Consider the following 21541-nt stretch of genomic DNA (forward strand, 5'->3'; position numbering starts at 1 on the left):
CAGCAACAACTGTTGTCGTCTGCTGCTTCATCAGTTTTTTTCAGTCTCAGGTTTTTCTCCCCTGTTCTACTCTCAGTAGGTGAGAGAAAGGAAACTGTGCTTGTTATTTACTCTGATATAGTGTAAGGACCATCTCGCCATCGTTTATTAATAGAGCTACCTGAGTGACTCCTGGGTACCAGGCTCTGCACTGAGTACTTTACACACGTTCTCATTTGCTTCTCACAACATCAGTATGAGGGAAGTACTATGATAATATCCATTTCACAGGCCAAGAAATTCATGTTTTAAAAGGTCAAGTGGTTGTAAGCAGAATTTAAACCCAGATCGATCTCCCAAGCTACAAAGCGGGAAAATATTATTTTGCTGGATCCCAAAATGCCACCGTTCTCAAACCTTATAGTGAGACCCAAAAAGATACTTGGCTAATCTGTGTTTACTGTAGAATATAAGCCATTTCTATTTTTTAAAAGAGTGATTACTCCAGTATCTACCCAACAAATTGTGATTATTTGTTTGCATTATCAAAGTGTTCGTTCTTTTTTTTTTTTTTTTTTTGTGGTACGCAGGCCTCTCACTGTTGTGGCCTCTCCCGTTGGCGGAGCACAGGCTCCGGACGCGCAGGCTCAGCGGCCATGGCTCACGGGCCCAGCCGCTCTGCGGCATGTGGGATCTTCCCGGACCGGGGAAGCCCCCAAAGTGTTGCTTCTTTAAGGCCCACATAAGCAGTACTTTGCAAGAAAAAAAATTATCGGGAAACAGACAACTTTATAGGGCATTAGAGAGAGCCAGGTCTTCAAATGCAGTATGTTAAATGCAATATGTTTTAGACAAAAAATTGTTCCCTTTCAAGTCCTGTCTCCTTCAGTCTCCTCCTTTTTGCTTCCCTGTTCTAGTTATCCAGATTCAAAACCTGAAAATTGTCCCTTGAATTAGACAGTGCATCATTCATAAGAGAGGACGGTGCTATAGTAATCCCAGCCCCAAGAACTACATGGCTCATTTAGTCTTTTGCCGAGTTTGCACACTTAAAAACTCCATCTTCTCCATTGGCAAAGGCTAAGATAAGAGAGTTTCTAAATTGAACTTTACTAAAACCTGAAAGACATGTAAAAGAAAATAGGAACCTGTATAAACATTTATAATGGGTTTTCTGCCATTTGGATCATAGGCCCTTTTTTTTTTTTTTTACCATTGGGCAGTATTTTTTCCAACTCTTTCCTTTCCAGAGGCAGAGATTCGGGGCAGCAGCAACAACAGATGTACAGTTTGGGTGGCAAATGGAGCTGATCGCTTTTCCCTTCCCCCTTCTCCACCCCCCACTCCTGAGTGACCTTTGGGAAAGCCTGAATGGTCCTTGCAGGGCACCTCTTCCCTCTCTCTGCCTTCGCTCATCTAGTCAACTGCCAGATAACATAATAATCCACGATTGCAAGTGGCCCCTTTATTTCCATCTAAACTGTCAAAGCTTTAACTGAGGCTGTCATGACTTCACCCCAAACTAATTCTATATAATGCTGATTCAGCTTTTGTGCCCCAATTCTTAACTGATTTCAAACAAAGAAAATATGGCTTTGGTTTAACACCTGGTTCACTTCTACCAAAGCCTTCACACTGAGTGGCCTCAGTATCCAAGCGGGTGGACAACCCAGCCAAACCTAGCTTTCCATTTTCTTCCTAACCTCCAGTAACCTTCACCATTTCATGTCAATCACTCCTGCTCATGACTACACCATGTACCTTGTCATATGGACTCGCACTACCTCTGAAATGGTAAGTTCAGACATAACACTCTCTGACCACAACCTTCGATGCCTTTTCAGCTCTCACACATGCTCCCATACATGTGTCCTTGCACCTCAAGACTGCCATTCCCTTGACCTCTCCGTCCTTTCTGTCAACCCTCTTCCTTCCCTACTCTAGTAGACTCCACCTTCAACCTTTTGGGTTTTTTGCTTCTCCACTTTTGATCTTTGATCACCATTAACCATTTCAGTAACCCTCAACCCTCTCATACCCACCTGGATGAAACCAGTTGTCTGCCTTATCTTCAACTTCCTGGCTGCTGGGTCCAGGCATTTAAAAATGATATAACTGTACAAGACTGGGGTCATGATGATTTCATGGTCTCCAAGTTCAGCTAGACCATCAGTGTTGCAGAGTGAGTTTCAACAGTTAGCTCTTTGACATTCTCCAGAGTATTTAAATCTGTTCCACTCTCCTCACATCTTCAACACCTCCTCTCCTTCAGCTAATGAAAGAACTCCAGCTCTTCGCATCAAACCTATACACACAGGTACATGTGCACCTAAACTTTTCCTTCTCTTGTGAAGGAAGGGGTGTCTGAGTAAGGCTTCTTGTAGACAGGTCAGTCTCCACCTGTGCTCAGAACCCCACCTCCTCCCTCTGTTGTAACGTCTCCTCTCTTGGCTTATTCCTATGAATATTCAAATGTGGTTAATTCTCATTCCAGTTTAAAAAAGAAAAAACATCTTAACGTCATGTGCTCCTCCAATACCAGTTACTCCTTCACAGTGAAATCGAATTGTTTTCTACACATATTATCTCTTTCCTCTTCTGCACTGAAACTGCTAGCACCTAGGTCACTAACACCGCTCATTTCTGTTTTACATGCCTTCTCTGTGGCACTACTCCCTGTTGACTACTCCCTCTTGAAGTACCCTTTCTTGGCTGCTACGTACTCCTACATCTGGCCAATGTCATTTGGTGCCTTCTCTTTACATTTTCTTAGGGCTCTGTCCTGGGCCCTCATGCTCTGCACACTCTCTGAGTCTTTATCTCATCCACGTGCATGGCTTCAATTACCATCTATTTTCAGAGGGCTCCAGAATCCATCATCAGTCCAGATCACTCAAGCTTCAGTTACAGACATTGTTACCCCCTTAATATTTCTACTTAGTGTCCCACAGCTATCTCAAACTCATTATGTCCCAGACTGAACAACTCACCTCAGACTCCCAAACCTGCTCCTCGGGCCCCAAACCTGGGCATCTTCCCTGACTCTTCACTCTCATTCCCACATCCAGTCATTCCCCAAGCTCCGATCATTCTAGTTCTTGAGTATGCTTGAAATGATCAGCTCTCAGTTCTCCATTCCCACTGCTACTACTCTGGTTCAGGCTACCATCTTCCATTTAAGAGGGAGGTCTCCCTACCTGTATTCCTCTATTGGCCACATTGCAGCCAGTGATCTTTCTAATCACAACAAGTGTGACTCTACCAATCCTTTGCTTCAAACCCTTCAATGACTCTGATCTTGCCTCCGCCTTCTTCAGTTTCATCTTTTGCCACTTCGCACATCAGAATATATTTCCTCTCCTTTTACATTGTGGCATCCTCAGCGCCTGGCACAAGGTAGATGCTCCATCAGTACACGGAAGGTACCCAAGGGCTAAAGCAGCAGGATACTCTACATCCACTTAAGGGCCATAGGAAGCAGCGTGGGGCTCTGCACCTGCTGGTTGGCTGCAGTAGCGAGAAGACACCTGGCCCTGTGCGCTCTTTGCCGCTCACTCCAATCCTTTCTTCCCATGAGGAAACAAGACCAGAGGGGGTTGGGGGTGGTCACGACTCGACCAGAGCCCAGCTCCCCATCTCTCGGTCTCCTGAGCCGCTTTTCTAGGTGGCGAGGGTCCCGCGTAGGTCCGGGAAGAACGAGGGGTCTTGCTCCCGCCAGCCGGAAGGTGTCGCCCTCGTGCCACAGCAGAGGCGCAGGCCAGAGAAGCCGCTCCCGCCCGCTGCGTGCGCAGGTGCAGAGGGCTCTTCCGGCGTCGGGCCGCCTTTCCTGCCGCCTCCTTGGCGTGAATGCTGCGGATCGGCTGCGGGGTGAGGCAGCTGGGGACGGGACCTGGTGCTCGGGCTGCTGCCCGGCTCCCTGTGGGCACCGAGATGCCTAAGAAAGCTGGTGCAGTGAACAAGGCCAGTGGCAAGTCCCTTGGCAGTTGGAGGGTGGGCCGCAGGAAAGCTGGTTGAGGAGCGCGGGAGAGAAGCGGGACCCGTGGGTGGGTAGAAGCTCCGCCAACTGCTTGTTGTTTCTGAGTTTCGGGCCTCCCGCTCCCCGTCTTTCTCGGCTGCGCTGCCGCCCACCGGGGAAGTCGGAGGGCCCGGGCCGGCGGCGCGCGAGGCTGTTCCTGAGCTGTGGCTGCCGACCCCGCCGGCCTTGCTCCCACACTCCCAGGCTCGCGCTTCGTGTTCCGGCAGCGCCGTGCGGCCTGTGCTTCCCTGGGAGGCTCTAGTTAGCGTTCTGTCTCCTTCCCTTGGCTGGTTTTCGCACCCCTCCATCAAGAATGCACCACTCCCACACTTCCCTTCTACCGTCTCTGCAGGACTGACTCCAATCGGTTCCTAAGACCCGGCTCTAAGACTGCCTCCTGCCGGGAGCTTCCCCAGTGTCCCAAGGCGGGACTGCCTTCCCTTTCTCTGCGCCGTGATGCCCTGTGCGTGAGTGGTCGGCGCTCCTAGCACAGTATATTAGAGTGATTATTTGTTCTTTTTCTCTCGCTGCAGTCCTAGCTCCTTGAGCTCCATGTGTCCTTATTCATCTTTACATCTCCTTTGCCTACATACTGCCTTGGTGCGCAGTTCATGTTTGTTCAGTGGAAAGTTCCGAGTACAGCTTCTGGCACACAGTAGTCCTTTAAATACCACTGTTGTTCCTTCCTCCTCCCCTCCCCCCCAGAACACATGGATATACACCGTCCAGCCATAGTTGTTCACAAACGTTTGTTAACTTGTGCTGCTTGAGATACAAAGATGAATAATGAATAATCGCTGCTCCCTGAGGAATGGGAAATACAAAGCCGACAGTAGGAACCAGTTCTAAGTCAGGTTTTCCAAGGCAGGAAAAAAGCACTTTGTGGGGTTGATGGGAAGGCTTCGTGGAAGAATTGATTTGAGCCATGAAGGCTGCTGGAAGACCATTCTGGGTGGCCAGAACTCCCTGGACGTGACCCATTAGCCTAGTTTGTCTTGGTTAAGGGTGAAAAGGAATCATGGAAAGATCAAATGTGTGGGAAAGTATTTTGTAACCGTAAAGTTGTAGTGTGATTGTTGTTGTCGTTTTAGGGTAAAAGCCAGAGCAAGGAAGCAGAGAGACCAGTTCCTCCCTCAGGTCCTGTGGCCGTTGATCCCAAAGGTTGTGTCACCATAGCCATCCATGCCAAACCTGGTTCCAAACAAAATGCTGTGACAGGTATACCTGGCCACTGGGGTGGGAATCTTGTATGAACTACTTGTCTCCTCTCCATCCTCCCTTTGCCTTGGCTTGCTGGAAGTTCATCCTGTGTGGTCAAGTGTATTTTTCACACCTGCAGTTAGAGCCTTCTCCATTTTTAAATTCTGGATTCTAATGTAAAGGTGTAATCTAGTGTTTAAAACCAAATATACCGTATTTAAAGGATACCAAGTTAGATGAAAAAACCATTGTGTATTGTCCTTTTTAATATGGTATTTTATGAACCAGGATTTACTGTGGTGATCAATTCAAAATACAAACTGCGAATCGTTATGTTGTACACCTGTTATGTGTCAATTATACCTCAAAATTTAAAAAGGTATTTTAGAAAGAACATAGATAGAAACGTGTAGCCTAGATGATTTAGTTTGTCCTATTCCAAAAGTGGAAACATTGGCCAGAGAAAGATGTTTTGGTTGATTTTTTTAAATGACCATTGGTCCAAGGAGGGAGAGAAAACCTCAGATCTGTGAACCTGATCATCAACACCTGTGTGAGCTTATTTCAAATCAAAACTCTACAAGATATTCCTGGGCCCAGTTCTTTCATCTGTCAGATGAGATAGTTAGAAGCTTTTAAGCTATTCCCTGGAGTCCAAAAGGTGCCTCAAGAATCTGCGGTGGGCAAAGGGGAGGTTGGCAGACAGGACTCCTGAGTAGCTGTTTACATTTGTTTTAAATGCTGGGGCTTCAGGAGAGATTGGGTGGGGTGGGGAGGCTTCTGATTGGGAAAAAAGTTTGATCTGAGTTATCTTGACGGTCTTTTTCACCCACTAAAGCTAAAGCTCTGTATTCCAATTTTTAAAATATTTTTAAAACAAGACCTCAAAATTGGGGTGCTAGGCCTGGTTTGTGTTGATGGCCATGTTAGCTTGGCTATTTGTTGGCTGTACCCTCCCTCCTTGGCCAGCATTTTCTAAGTAGTCACTGTGGACACTGCTGTTGGAATACCATGTTTCATCAGATCTAACTGGCCATCATCTATGTATAAGGTGCAGAAGTACTTTATGTACCAGTAAGACAAAATCCACATCAACTAAACACTTTCTTTTCCATTTATTATGATACATCAGGATTTCAAAGATATTAAAATGTGAAAAACTGTGCATCATAGAATCAGTGACAGGCTAGGAGGAAGGTTGTTCTACCATCTCATTCCTGTGGATTCTGTAGCAAGATGTAAGCATGTGGAAATGCCCAAGTAACCCCAGATGCAGGACCAGCTCAAGCTCATTTGCAAACTGCTTTGAGTGCATACTTCTCTCTCAGAAATAACAGTGGAGGATTGCAGACACGTTGCTCTTTATAAAGGCTGTGTTGATGAGGGAGTCTGGACCACTCTTCAAAAAGCAGTGTTCATTGTCCCTGGATTTCAAAGCATGAATTCAAATTTATTTGTGAATCACAATGCCACTTTCTAGCCATGTGACCTTGGACACATTACTTCTCGGTTCCAATTTCCTCGTTTGTAAAATGGAGATAATAAAGGTATTAATATCTTCATAAAATTATAGGAATAAACAAGTTAATATTTGTAAAGCCATTAAAACATGTTTGTGTGCCCTTAAAATTAGTGTAAGCAAGCACTGTGTAGATGCTAACTAAATACTACTTTTTTTTTTTTTGCGGTACGCGGGCCTCTCCCTGTTGTGGCCTCTCCCGTTGCGGAGCACAGGCTCCGGACGTGCAGGCTCAGCGGCCATGGCTCACAGGCCCAGCCGCTCCGTGGCATGTGGGATCCTCCTGGACCAGGGCATGAACCCATGTCCCCTGCATCGGCAGGCAGACTCTCAACCACTGCACCACCAGGGAAGCCCTAAAAACTACATTTTAAAAATATCAAAGAGACATTTCACATAAGAGGTGAATCTAATCCAGTGCTCCCATTTTCCTGGTGAGACCCTGAACAACCCTCTACAGTTTCGTGAGCTGCCTGGTTAATCCACTTCCTCCGTGACATTGCGGGGCTACAGCCCAGCTCCGCTGACTCCCTGCCTGGGCTCTTCCTGTTAGACCAAGTGCAGTTTCCAGCTCCTAAATCCAGGTTATTGCCCAGGACTCTGTAGGCCCATTTTGGTCAGCAGGGTGGGGTGGGGTGGGGTAAAAATCAGCTTTCTTTGGATTTCTGTAATGGTAGAGGCATATTTATGTTTATGTTCCCTTAACTGTGATTAATCATTCTTCATTCAGCAGTTATTAATTGAAAACCTACAACATGCCAGACAAATGCAAACACTTTTACAAAATATGCTCACTGCGTGAAGAAAAAGAACTCCATGAGGATCAAGTCCACACTGTTTTCATTGCAGATTTGACAGCCGAGGCTGTGAGTGTAGCTATTGCAGCACCTCCGACAGAAGGAGAGGCTAACGCTGAGCTTTGTTGGTATCTTTCCAAAGTCTTAGAACTCAGGAAGAGTGATGTGGTTTTGGATAAGGTAGGTCTCTCTCTCTCTCAACATCTTTGAGTACATCAGTCATTACTTTTAAAATACCAATTTTTTTCTTTTCCAAATAATTGAAAAACCAGTTGTTTTTAATGCTCATAATCATTTAATCACTAAAATCTGTGAATTCTTCCTAATCTTCACTCCTAATGCCTCACTCCTTCAGACTGTGCAAACACTATACTTGTATTCCTTAATTGCCATCATTTCCAGCATTTTCTCGTAAGTTCATTCCTGTACCTGCTCTGTCAGATTAATCTTGCTTGTCTTTTCCCTCAAGTCATCACCATACTAGAAAAATCTAAAATGGTTCCTCTTGTCATCTCCATTAGTGAGTTCATCAAGCATACCTGGTCCCCCGTGTTATCCTTGCTCACTAGAAGCTTATTAGGAAGAGAGAGGACTCATGTGAAGTCATTAATACCATGGGTTTGCACTAGGGGTGGATATCAAAATCACCTGGAAATCATTTCTAGAACAGAGGTTCCTGGGCATCACCCCAGACTTAACTGAAATAGAATCTGTAGGAGTAAGACCCACTCGTGTTTATACTTCTTAAAGCTCTATTTGTTTTCCACTGCTATACTATACTCTGTAGCTCCTACCCAGGATCCAGCGGGCACTCAGAGTCATTGGTTGGTAGGCTGTACCTAAACGTCCATCTGATCAGGCCATTCCCTCACCGTTGCCCGTGCGGCAGGTCATTTCGGATTTTCTCCAGCGCACGTGCTCTGGCATTTGCCTGAAAGGGACTCCCCACTCTTCCACCTGTGCAGCTTCTACCCATTTAGATAAATACCTGCTCAAAATTTACCTTCTTTAAAGGGTGTTTACCTTTTTATAGTTGTCTTAAGCAGTTGTGGAATCATAGCACTTGGATATGTGGTTGCTTTTTGTTCGGAATTTTCAGAAATGTGTAACGGTATAGAGAATACCAATTTGTTTTACATTTGGAATTATTTTTATACAAAGTTTATATAAAATTGCAATATTTGTTTTGGTAATTTAAAAAATAATTTAAACAAAAGTATTACTTGAAACCAGAATATTGTACATCTGGATTCCATATTCATTTTGAAAATTTAATGCCTAGCTTTTATTATTACAGAAATTGATGTATGAAGGTTAAAAACTCTGGAGAGTTGTAAAAATATTGTAGTAAGGTGGAATCGAAGAGACAGCCTTTGGTTAGACCAGAAATGGCTAGGAGAAAGTGGGCACTAAGCTGTCAGGAAAACACCAGCCTACTTGTAACAACCCCTCAGCAACTGAGGTCTGCTGCCTCTTAATAGCATTAGAAGGTTTAGTGTGTTATCCTGACACTGTTTTTTCCTTTTGGTCAAGGGTGGTAAATCTCGTGAAAAAGTGGTAAAGCTTTTGGCCTCCACAACTCCGGAAGAGATCTTGGAGAAACTGAAAAAGCAAGTTGAAAAAAAATAAAAGCAAGAAATAAAAAGTACACCCTTGAGAAACTTTTTTATTGCTAATGCTGAAAAGACTGTTAAAAAGGAAAATATATTTAAAGACACAGAATGTGGAAATACACATATATTTAATTAAGAACAGGACACACACAAAAAGTATGAAGGTTAAAAGTACTGTTATGTTGAATTTAGGTTCTAAAATCCCTCATCCCAAACAGCTTGGGACATGTTACTCTGATTTCATGGTGTTACAAAATAACAGAGCTGGAAAGGATATTTAAGATGACCTGATTGAGCCCCTTTCATTTCGTCATGGGGCTTCTGATGTCCAGAATTTGAGTGTATTCAGGATCACATGGTGCAAGATGGCAACTAGAACCTAGATCCCTTGGCTTCCAGTTGAATGCAGTTTATCCCAATTGTAAATTAAAATATTTCCACAGCACTACTGGAATTCTGGGGATGGCCTTCTAATCCAGTTTACAAGTGACAGAGGAAGACCTGTCACTGCTTCATAGTGTCACTTTGTATTTTAAAATGATTATGTATTATGTAAAATGCAAAATTTTTTTCTGTGTTTTTTAAAAATTCTGTTGACCATTTTGTTAGAAAGTAAATAAGAATAATCAAGACTTGTAATTTAGGGAATTCCCTGGCAGTCCAGTGGTTACGACTCGGCGCTTTCACTGCCAGGGCCCCGGTTCAATCCCTGGTTGGGGAACTAAGATTCCGCAAGCCACGCAAGACGCAGCCAAAAAAAAAAAAAGACTTGTAATTTAATGTTAATTTTCATTTTTGAGAAGTCACTGAATTTTCTTCCTCCTTGGATGGTAACTGCAGTCATCAAATCTGGTAGTTCTTATGAATCTCCTAAGATCCTCAAAAGAAGATAGAAGATCTGGAAGCTATTTTCAGTATTTGTAAAAACCTATCAGAAGTCATATCTATATTGAACTTCAAAAGCTAATAATAAATATCTTGCTTTTAAATGTTCAATCAAATTATAGTAATTTGTTAAGGTGAATAAATTAACCCGATTACCTTTGCTGATAGAAGAGCCGATCTGCAGTTGTGTACTTTGTCTAAGCACATGAGAAAAATCTATTGACAGACAAAAATCTTTAAAAATATAAAATCCACCAAAAGGACCAATAATAAAAATTACGGATGGTAAAAGAACTGGGAGCCACTCATCTAGTTCAGCTTACTCTGTTGAGAGGAGCCGAGGACAACCAAAGTTAGGTGGCTCATCCAAGATCAGAGTAAACATGAAGGGCAGAGCATGGGTTACGCCCATCTGCCTTCTCTTCTAAGCCATTATGCCACATTGCCTCCAAATGTGCTTCTGTTTTACGTGGTCTTGGCTTCGGAACCTTTTCTCTTTTTTTCAGCATTGTTCTGGTGTGTGCTCTACAGGCATTTTACTTGTGCTTTTTACATGACTCGTTTGTTAGGATGCTTTCCTTGATAAGTAACAGAAACCTAACTCATCTGGCTCAAACAATAAAGGGATTTATTAGCTCACATACCTGGAAAGTCCAGAGGCAGGGTTTACTTAGAGGTTACTGACTCAGCAGCTCAGTGATGTCATAAAGGACCCACTTTCTTTCCTTCCGCTGACTGACTTCAGCAGTGCCAGCTTCATCCTCAGGCCTGTTTCCCCCATGGAGGCAAAAAGGCAGCAGTTCCAGGCTTCTTGTCCACCTGTCACCCCCTCCAGTAGAAAAAAAGGCCTCTAAGAAGAGCTGTGGTATTTCTTTTCCAAAAGCTGTCAATCAGCTCCTCCTTGTATCTCAGCCCAGATTAGGTCACACAAAGTTTCTAAACCAGCCCCTACTGTCAGGGAATGCCATGTTATAACACAGGTTACCTAAACCAGTGACTAGAGAAAAGAGAAGAGTTACTCTAATTGTTTTAGACTAATCAAGCCCCATCCTAGAGCTGGGGATGGGCTCAGCCTACTTGGAAGCAAAGGAGTGAGCAGAGAGAGGTAGATACTTGAATACAAATTGGGAAAAGTTAGATAAAGAGAAATGGATGCTGGATAGGAGTCAACAAATACCCGTCACAATCATCTATTTATTTCATTTAAAATGGCCATTATTTTAACAGGGACTCTTTTGCCTAATCACTTCTTTTGAGAAACACACAGTATCTTTTTAAAAAGAACATCCTTACTTTGTCACCAAAAAACTGTTGGCAGAGGTAGGAACTAGTTCAGCAGCTGTGTCTGAGGACATGTTTCCCTTTCTTCCTTAGCAAATGAGGTTGCCTTTAGCAGTCTGATGCTCTCTTGACCCACACAGGGCTGTTCCCCATTAATAACAATCACAGCTAAGGCCTGGGCACCTTGAGCTGCTGTGGAAGTTTAGTTAATGCAGCTTTCTTTAGCTGGGCCCTATTGTTCCCCCAAGGATATTAAGACAGGCCCAGTGACCTAGGACAAGAACACAAAATCCCCAACCCCTATAACAGTTGTCTAATAACATGACTATAGCCCTGCCTACCCCTGTTAACTTTAAGTGAATACTTACACGGTCTACAAAGTGACCTGATTACACTGCCTTTCTCATCCTGTGCTGTCCTGAGGGTCCAGCCTTTCAGGCAGCCCATGAACAAGGTTTGAATGATACTTTTCCAACTCTGATGACTAGTGTCATGGTGATGTTCTAGCACTGCATCTGTAATCTATCATTCCCCACCTTAATACATAATTACTCCTGCAAACATGATTTAAGAATAATTTAATAACTTGGGTGCCTGCTACTTGGCAGACACTGCTTTGCGTACACTATATGTTGACAGTTGGAGGCAGAAACAGGGAACTTGAACTCCTGATTCCTGTGAGCCATTCCTCACTTGTTTGTTTGACAGCTAGGTATGGAGAGAGAACCAGAGCATGTAGGTGGCACCTTTGCACTGTTTAAAATTCCGAACAGCTAAAAACTCACTTGAGGAGGCAGTTCTTTTCTGGGCTGCAGGCTACCAGCATCCCCCCGCTTACAGATTCTAGGGATTTGGTTAAGTAGTTCCTTAACTCTAGAGCAGAATATAAATTTTAGAACCCATCATGGCCTCCCACTTCAGATTTTTTTAATGCATGTGACTGGAGACTAAAAATTTTTAAAGCTAGATTTTCAATTTGTATCCAAGAGGTGGCACCATATTGCAGTAGCAGAAAACCACACATAGATTAAAGAAAGGAACGGACTCTTAATTCCTTTTGAAGTGAGCAGTACTATTAGGAAATCCCTTCTGTAGTGCCTGACTACCAATGTCACAATCTCTTACCCTTCTTGTCTAGTCTTCTCAGAGACATTCCTTAGACTTAGTCCCCTCATACCTTGAGTTTAGCATAGGCCAGAGTGTGGCATTAACCAGGGCCGGCTGAGTACTCAGGAGTCTCGGGTCAGTACTTTGGTGGAGCCAGCGAGGTCCTGAGTGCCTTAATTTTGCAAATTTCAGAAATCCCATTTAGTCAGTGTTTTTGAAAATGGAATTGGGCTGGAAAATTAACAAGGAATTAATTTCTAAAACGATGCCAATTTATTAATTTGAGTGAAGAACGTACCTGCCAAATAGACTGTGTAGTGGGATCCTCAGCACCTTCTGTCCCTTTGGGAAATCTCATCCAGAAGCCAGTCATCATTTGAAGCTTGGAGAGCTTGGGGTCAGAGCCAGGGAACTTAGGGGCCAGGAGCAGGGAGCTATGACTGTCTAGAGCTCCCATTTCTGCTGCAGGGACAGACATATTTATCTTACCAGCCCCTCTCCTGGGACAACACTGAACACTGATGCTTCATGGCACAGGAGCTCCCTTTTTCCAGGCTCCAGAAGACCACCTAACTCTGCTCACATAGGCTTTTTTCAGATAATCCTTATAATCCAACTAATACAAGTTTTCAGCATTTTATAATCCTATTCTAGCTGTGTGCCACAGGGTCCATCTAGTCCCCTTATTAGAGTTTGGCAGGGGTGAATCCCCAAACTTTGCAACACGAGGTACAGAGTCTGTGGGCATTTCTCCATGCAACTCATCTCATCCATGATGTGGTTTTACTATCACAGTGTCTCTGGAATTGTTTCAGAGTCTTAGGTTTCCCCAGAGATACCTGGGGGATTGGAGCGCTGTGGAGAATAAGGGAGCAAGTCAACAGAACTCCAAGCCTTTAGTCTGCTTCTAGAACTGTGCTGCCAATACACTTGCTGCTGGCCACATGTGGCTCCTGAGCACTTGAAATGTGGCTCATCAAATTCTAAAGTAAAAAAATAAAAGCATCGTAGAAATAAAGGCCCTGCTGGGAACAACACAACAGAGAAGAGGCTGAATATATGACATGGAGTTTAGAGAGCAGGCTAGAGAAAGGTGAGCAAAGACAGGAAAATGACAGACACAGAAGTCAGACAAAGGAAAACCAACACATGCATAACTGGAGAAGAGAACCAAAGAAATGGAACAGAAGAACAAAGATTTAAAGATATAATCGAGAAAATATTGGAGGACTTCCCCGGTGGTCCAGTGGTTAAGATGCCACACTTCCACTGCAGGGGGCATGGGTCTGATCCCTGGTCAGGGAAGTTCCACATGCAGCGCATTGCGGCCCCCCCCCCCCAAAAAAGAAAGAAAACATTGGAGAAATAGAAGATAAACTTATATAATGAAAGGTGCAGTGTCCTAGGTGAAATACTGACAGTGATCATCAACAATGAAACACAATCTAGTAAAGTTCTCCTAAAGTAAAAAAGCCTGTGGCCATCTAGACAAAACGTTGAAGTCATAGGGAGAGGAGACACATACATGAATACTCGTATGTTGCTGATGGGAATGTAAATTGCTACAATGCTTTAGAAAATGTGGCAGCATTTATTAAAATGAAATAATACAGGTTTTTTTTAACCCAACAATTCTACTTTTGAGACTACCCCACAGAAGACATAAAATAAAAGCATTCAAAAGATATATGGACAAAAGCAATATAGCATTGTTAAGTAGGGGCAAAAAAGGAAACAACCTAAGTGTCTACCTATAGGAGAATGATCATATAATCAATGGTATATCCATGCTATACAATATCATGTTATTAAAATTAAGTCATTAATTTTTAATCTATAGCTAGTGACCTGGAGTGATGCCTATTATAATATGTTGTGTGAACAAAGAATAATACACACATATGTGTGTGGGTTTATATATATAACCTCACTTTAGTAGGAAAGGAAAAACATGCATATACCAAATTTATATATATATTTGTGTGGGCATGGTGAAAGAGACAGAAGCATTCACAACAGGCCAAAGTCACTGGCTGGATGCAGATTATTCATATTTGTCTAGTTTTACTTTTTACAGTATTATTTTGTATACACACAAAACATATAGTGAAGGAAACTTTAAAATGAGAAACACACACACACACACACACACACACACACACACACACACACACACACACACACACACACACACACACACACACACACACACACACACACACGAAAGCTCTGGCCTTTAGCAATTACAGCAGCTTTATTTACCTGATTCAGACAAAGAGGCTGGTGATCCTTTAGGGAGTTGAAGGCACTGGCCGTGGAAAAAAACCATGAGATCATCATCACATCGTCCCCTGAAGCTGTCTCAGGAGAAGTCACTGAAACCCGGAGAAAATCTAACCGGTAATTAATACTTGGGGCTCTCTGTATCCCTTAGGGACAGGAATGAAAACAACTGAATTAGCCCATCAGCACATGGAGACTGGTGAAAGATCTGAGCTGCACTTTTTGCACCCAAGTCAGCCCAGATGTACCCCACTCTACCTGGGGAGGCACAAACCTGACACTGAATGGGCACTGAGTATGTGCCCAGCCCAGTGATGTGTACTTTATGCAAATGCTTTCACTTAATCCTTCAAGGGGGCAGTCAAATCACATATTAGCAATTTTGATGAGGATGACTTGTCCTCGTTAACCTCCTCCCATACCATCCTGTAAATCTTAAAATCCGAGGGGTATTATCCACAGCTCATCCCGTTTTCCAGTCTGACAGCACTGATAACAAGCTACTCAGATACAAACGTATCTCTGGCACATGCGGGCCTCAGCTGTGTCACACCAGCTTCAGTCACTTCCTCTTAAGCCCTGGCATATCCTAATACAGCAGCCCTACTGACTGAGACCCATGGAGCCGGCCTGGCCCTCTCTCCCCGCATCTCCACAGGTCATGGGATCTCTGCTCCCATCCCTATTTCTCCCAAAAGCTAGTCCCAGTAGAGGTCAGTCAGACCTCTAGAAAGGAGGAAATATTTGCTCTCAAGGCTACCTTAGAGTCCAATAGTATAATCTACTACTTGAATCTAGTTGTTGATTTGGCTCCAAAATAATCTGATGTAGCAGGACCCAGGAAAATATCCATTTAGATAGAATAGAATGTCACATCTGAATATATCTGAATTCTTAAGTATTAATCTAAAAATTAACATCATTAATTTCTACAAATGTCAAGAATATGTACTGCTGTTGGTCTTAATTCATTCTAAATTAAAAACTGGAGAATTTTAAAAGCTTACCTAAGCTTATAAATAGAGGAAACATTCTCTGAGTGACCTATATAATTAGGTTTTTCACACAGAATTAGCCAAAGCCTAATGTATTTCAAAGTTCCCATTTATATATATATATCAAATATGCTTCTTTGGTTAAAACACAAGACATTGAAAGACAAAGCCCAAACAAGCTTTTCAGTGAATAGTTTATATATAATACCTCAATTTGTCTAACATTACCAGAGTACATGCTTTCACAAGTAACATTTCCAGCTAACTGAAGTTATCCAACAAGCCACCTCAAGCTGGGAATATTTATTTCCTACATTTCTTAACAAGAATAAAAATTCCCAGGCTTCCCTGGTGGCGCAGTGGTTAGGAATCCGCCTGCCAGTGCAGGGGACACGGGTTCGAGCCCTGGTCCGGGAAGATCCCACGTGCCGCAGAGCAACTAAGCCCGTGCGCCACAACTACAGAGCCTGCGCTCTAGAAACTGCAAGCCACAAATACTGAGCCTGCACACCACAACTACTGAAGCCCGCGCGCCTAGAGTCCGTGCTCTGCAACAAGATAAGCCACTGCAACGAGAAGCCCGCACACCACAAGGAAGAGTAGCCTCCGCTCACCACAACCAGGGAAAGCCCGTGCGCAGCAATAAAGACCCAACGCAGCCAAAAAAATAAATAAATTTAAAAAAGAATTATAGCCTTTAAAAAAAAAGAATAAAAATTCCTTTTCACTATAAAAAATAGTGCTAATTAAAAGAAGTCAAAGGCCCAGAGCATAGATTTCCATACACAGCCAAATCTGTTTAGGTTGAGTGAATCAAACAGAATACAAAGTCTAGGAAAATTTTTAAGGTGTTAAAAAACTGTGAAACAGGAATCTAGAAAAATGGTACAGATGAACCGGTTTGCAAGGCAGAAATAGAGACACGGATGTAGAGAACAAACGTATGGACACCAAGGGGGGAAAGCAGGGCGGGGGTGGGGGGAGGAATGAATTGGGGAGATTGGGATCGACAATATATACACTAATATGTATAAAATAGATAACTAATGAGAACCTGCTGTATAAAAAAATTAAAAAAACAAAGTGTAGTGCCTTCATTAGAGTTCAAAATCAGTGATATCAGTAATCTTCAGGGTATAAGATCATTTCTTTCCTTTTTGGTATTCTGAACTTAAAACTGACATTTCATTACCCTTAATACTGTCATAATGTTCTATATTTTCCTTTAGGAGAATAAAATACAAAGGGAAAATTACATCCTTGTCTGTTGAGCATTATGTTATAAGGAATGCAGCTTTGGAAACCAAAACCATGCTGGAGATCTTACTGGCTGTCTTTTTCCTATATGGTTTCAAGAACCTAAAAACTATTCTTAGAGCAGTGACACAAGGTTACTACACTCTGGATAACCTCAAATCCTTCTAGCACTCAAGGAAAAAAAAAACAACAGTTCTCTATCTAAGTCTCTAGCATCTGTCTCAAATGGATATTAATTTGATGTGTTCCATAATGAACATTCAACATTCTCAAGTCAGTGCCAATTTCCAAACAGCAAATGCCAGTAATTTTGGCTCAACTTTTATATAAACTTTCTTTCTTCCATATTTGTTTTTTTCTTTCTTTTTTTGGCCACACCACGGGATCTTAGCCTCCCAGTCAGGGGTTGAACGCTGGCCATAGCAGTGAAAGTGCCGAGTCCTAATCACTTGGAACGCCAGGGAATTCCCCTCTTTCTTCCATATTTGAAGTGTTTGTTATTTTCTGAAGGATATAATGTCTTATTCTTTTGCTAATTCATATAATAATTCACATAAGGAAACAATCGCAAATCTTTAATTCTCAAGCTGCCTACCTCATTTTCTATCAGTTATTCTACATACTTTATATCAACACTATGCTTTACAATTTATCAAATCCTTCCCTGCCATTGATTAAACAAATGTTTATGCAGCACCAATTATGTACCACTGGGGTTTTAATGGTCACGAGCTTTAGTTTCTATTCTCAAGTTCTCATATGTTTGGTCACTTATTTTTATGATAACCCTGTGAGAGTGACAAGGGAAGGTGTTGTCCCCATTTTTGCAGGTGAGCAAATAAGCTCAAAGTTTAAGTGATTTTCTCAAGGTGAGATATCTTGGAGCCAGGATTCCTTATGCTCAATCTATATGCTATTACAACAGACTACCTATTTGAGATTAATTCCATTTGACAGTTCTAATTCTTTCTTCTCCACTTTTAAATGATCCTTAAGTTGGTTTGATGTGCTTTTCTGTCTCTCCCACATGAAGCAGAAACCATGCCTTTATTTCTTCCTGGTTTTAAGCACACAGGGAGCAGTCTGACGATGTTGCTTAAAAAAAACAAAAACCACCACCACATAGATTACTCATGCAGAATGCAGAAATAACTCATGTTAAAAGGAGCACTCTTCTCATATTTTCAAGTAGAGTTGATACTCAGACCATATGTACCCTACTGTTACAGTGTTAAAATATTTAAATACTGTTAGAAAATACTCTTCTCCTGAGCTTCCTGAGAGGCATCCCTCGCTCCAACCCTGTCCCTTGGATCCAGATATCTAATTAGTGTCAACAGCTGGCACAGCAGAGGGCCTCCAGGATCCTGCTCTAAAGTTGTGGTCAGCTATTGTCCCAACTGGTCAGTGGCTGTGCTTTATCAGTTGACAGATATTTTTAATAACCCATCTGCTTTCAGAGAAGATCTTGGGGTATAGTCAAGCCATTCTTAACTCTCTGGCTAAATATTCTGTAGTATCAAGGCCTATCTTAATGTACCAGCACTGGCTTGTTGCCTATTGATGTAATTACAAGGGTACACGGAAAACCCTTATCTTATTGTTAAAATTGTATTTACATCTGAGTGTGAGTACTTGGTTTATCAAATCCTTTCTAATAAAATAGTTACCTGAAAGAATAGCTCTTCAGGAAGTGGGGGTGGAGGGGAGAGTTGGATCCCGAGCATGTAGAAGTAGTACCTGGAGATGTCAACCTCAACGGCCTAGAGTGGAGTGCTAAGAGAGAAGGCAGCAGAAGGCAGATTCAGGAAGTTGCCTTTTAATACCTTTGACCTATGACGAAACTTGTACTCTTTCTTAATATTATTCTTACACTAACTCTTTTTCAACAGATAGGAGAACAGAGTAATAAAAAATCAAAAAGCTCATCTCTAGTGAATGGGCTACCTGCCAAAATTTGAGAGAATACTTACAAGTATTTTATTTGAGTAAAACCATTATAATGGCCATTAAAATGATGTGAAATACAATGATCACTCTGAAAGGAAGTTACAGCATCACTGGATTTACAAAGGGGAAGCAGCAAAGGTGCACATTTGGAGGTGAACATAACATTGTAAAATCAACCCACATTAAATACCATAAAAGTAAATACAAAATGCAGCATTATTTACATATGATTGAAAAGGAAGGGAACATTGCAGGGTTAAACTTTTGTATAATGTGTGAATTCTGACCTGGTATGTTTAAGTTAGCAAGAAACCTTAGAGTTTGTATAAAATTACTGTGTGCCTTAATTCCACCTACCACTAGATCAAGATATTGAAACTGAGAATGATTCCTTCCTGATTTTACAGGTTTATTCTTGATATCCCTCTAAAAAGAGACCAAAACGATTGTGAAGATGATTCATACCTATAGAGTAATTAAAGTACCACAGTCACATAATAACAAAAGCCAAACAAAATATACTATAACTGTTTTCCTTTCAACTACTATGTACAATATATCACAAGTAAGCATAGTTGTGCATTTAGGAGTTGATTGTACTACTTCTGTAAAATATTAGGAATGAGCACATCCGAGTACAGGGATACTTCCTTACCTTACAAAGTAAAAGCAAGCATTTTCTATGTAAAATTTTTATTTCTGTGTAAAACAAAGAACTCCTGAAAGTCAAACAAGGAAAAAATTCACAACATTCAAAGCACTATTAAGTCATGAAATAAAGAAGAATCTGAGGTAGAAGTCAAGCAATATAATCCACAACCTTTTTAGGGGAGTATTTATTGATATTTCCAGCAGCCATCATATCTCTCCAGTAAGATCTAATTTTAAAAAAGTCTCAAGTTCCAAAACATCAATCCACTCTCTACAATCAGATGTAAAACTATGACCAACAGAAAATACAACATAAACTTTTATCATGTTAACAGAGTAAATGGTTTTACTAAAAGCTGCTGACATTTCTATCAGTAGTAGCCATAGGGAGGCCGTTGGTTGTAACCATAGTGTCCATATTGATGGGGGTAGTAAGGTTCTTGTCTGTGCTGCGGGTAATTGTTACCCCAGGATCGCCCATGCCACTGATTGGATCGATTGTCACTTGGCCACCCCCGTCTGCTATCCCTACCTCTAAACTGTCTGTTATCTTGCAACCTACAACAACAAAACAAAAAGATTTTTATACTTCCCTTAAAAAAAAAAAAAAAAACACATGACAAATCTATCCTGGTGCATTTCATTTCTCAATCTAATACTCAGTATACAAAAGAGTAAAAAACATTTTTCTCTACAGAATGTTATAGCACTAGTTATTCAAAACTTTCCTAAGATTCAGATCCAGTATTATACTGGATATATTTAATACTTTGCAGGGAAGAGGTAGACTACAACACCAAACCCCAAATAATAGGATGGTTCTGAAACCTATTCAATTGTTCAAAAGCAGTATGGTAATATTCCTTTGATCTACTTTGAGGTATCAAATAGAAGTAATTTACATTGTATAAACTTCTTTCTAAAGTAAAACCAAAAAGAGTATCTTCTTTATGGAATTTAATGCAAAAGTTTTGTAAAAGACTCTAGGTTTTTAAAGCATATTTGCAGAGAAAACAAAATATTAGTCCAGAGAAACAATATTTTTTAAAAAACCATTATAACACACTCACACACAATTGCATAGCAAGGGAAAAAAAATATGGTGCTGACAAAATATTAAAAGCAAGTATTTACCAGGCACTTACTGTGTGCCAAGCAGTTACTAGGCACTCGGTAAAACACTGATTCCTGCCCTCACTGGCCTTATGGGCTAGCAGATTCAAGCTATCCTCTCCCAGATGAGTCACTGGCATTTACTGTTCTGAAGTAATACATACCGATTGCCTCTATTTCTTTGGTTCCCACCAGCTCTGCTATTCCATTCCTCAACAATTGGAGGGGACTCAGGAGGGCGTTTCAGGTATTCCTGGTACTCTTTGTCATCTTCTGTGAATCTACTGGCAAACATCTCTTCAAAATTTGGAATAGCTTCAGAAGTGTCAGTCATTCTGAAATTCTGTACAGTTTTTAATATGTTTCTATTAGAATTTTTTTTTTAAGTAACACTATCTTCACCAGATAGTGGAAAAACAAGAAGTAAATACTTTAGGCAGGGTATTCATAAAAGTCCTTGTGTACTTTTAAACCTAAGATAGACTAGATTCAATTCAGTACTTCTTGATTACTATAGTACAGGCATTGTGCTAACTAGGAGCCTGGGATACAAAGATGAACGATGTATCATGATTGTTGTTATATATCATCATCAATATATCATCAGTGTTGAATCGTAAGGTAATAGGAAGAACCAAGAAGAGAAAATTAATTGGATTTAGCCATTAGGAGATGATTAGAGTATCAGAGATTAAAACAGGACTACAATTAATTAAGAAATAACTGGAAGGTAAGGAAGTAGAAATCTACACTGATTAAAGACCAAGCTTTCAAGAGGCTTGGCTGGAAACAGAGACAAAACACAAAGGGCAGTAGCTAAGGGGTTACTGGAAGGTTACCTCTTTTTTCCCCAGGCTACAACACCTGAAGTTGTTTGTAGGAAAATAAAAGAGCCA

At 41.6% G+C, this 21541-nt stretch overlaps 1 protein-coding gene across 2 annotated transcripts; it reads left to right on the forward strand.

The window, feature by feature from the left end:
* Positions 1-3801: 3801 nt before the first annotated feature.
* C2H15orf40 (chromosome 2 C15orf40 homolog) lies at positions 3802-20973 on the forward strand. 2 transcript variants are annotated; one of them, XM_069540463.1, is made up of 4 exons: positions 3802-3939; positions 5086-5212; positions 7563-7690; positions 20841-20973. In XM_069540463.1, exons 1-4 carry the CDS (start codon positions 3826-3828, stop codon positions 20922-20924), a joined length of 453 nt encoding a protein of 150 aa, XP_069396564.1. In that variant the 5' UTR covers positions 3802-3825; the 3' UTR covers positions 20925-20973. The 2 variants fall into 2 exon arrangements, with proteins under 2 accessions (XP_069396564.1, XP_059861331.1); XM_060005348.1 differs by lacking the exon at positions 20841-20973 and adding an exon at positions 9044-10340.
* The last annotated feature ends 568 nt before the right edge of the window (positions 20974-21541 follow it).

Source organism: Delphinus delphis, chromosome 2, assembly GCF_949987515.2.
Source record: "Delphinus delphis chromosome 2, mDelDel1.2, whole genome shotgun sequence".
Taxonomy (NCBI): Eukaryota; Metazoa; Chordata; class Mammalia; order Artiodactyla; family Delphinidae; genus Delphinus; species Delphinus delphis.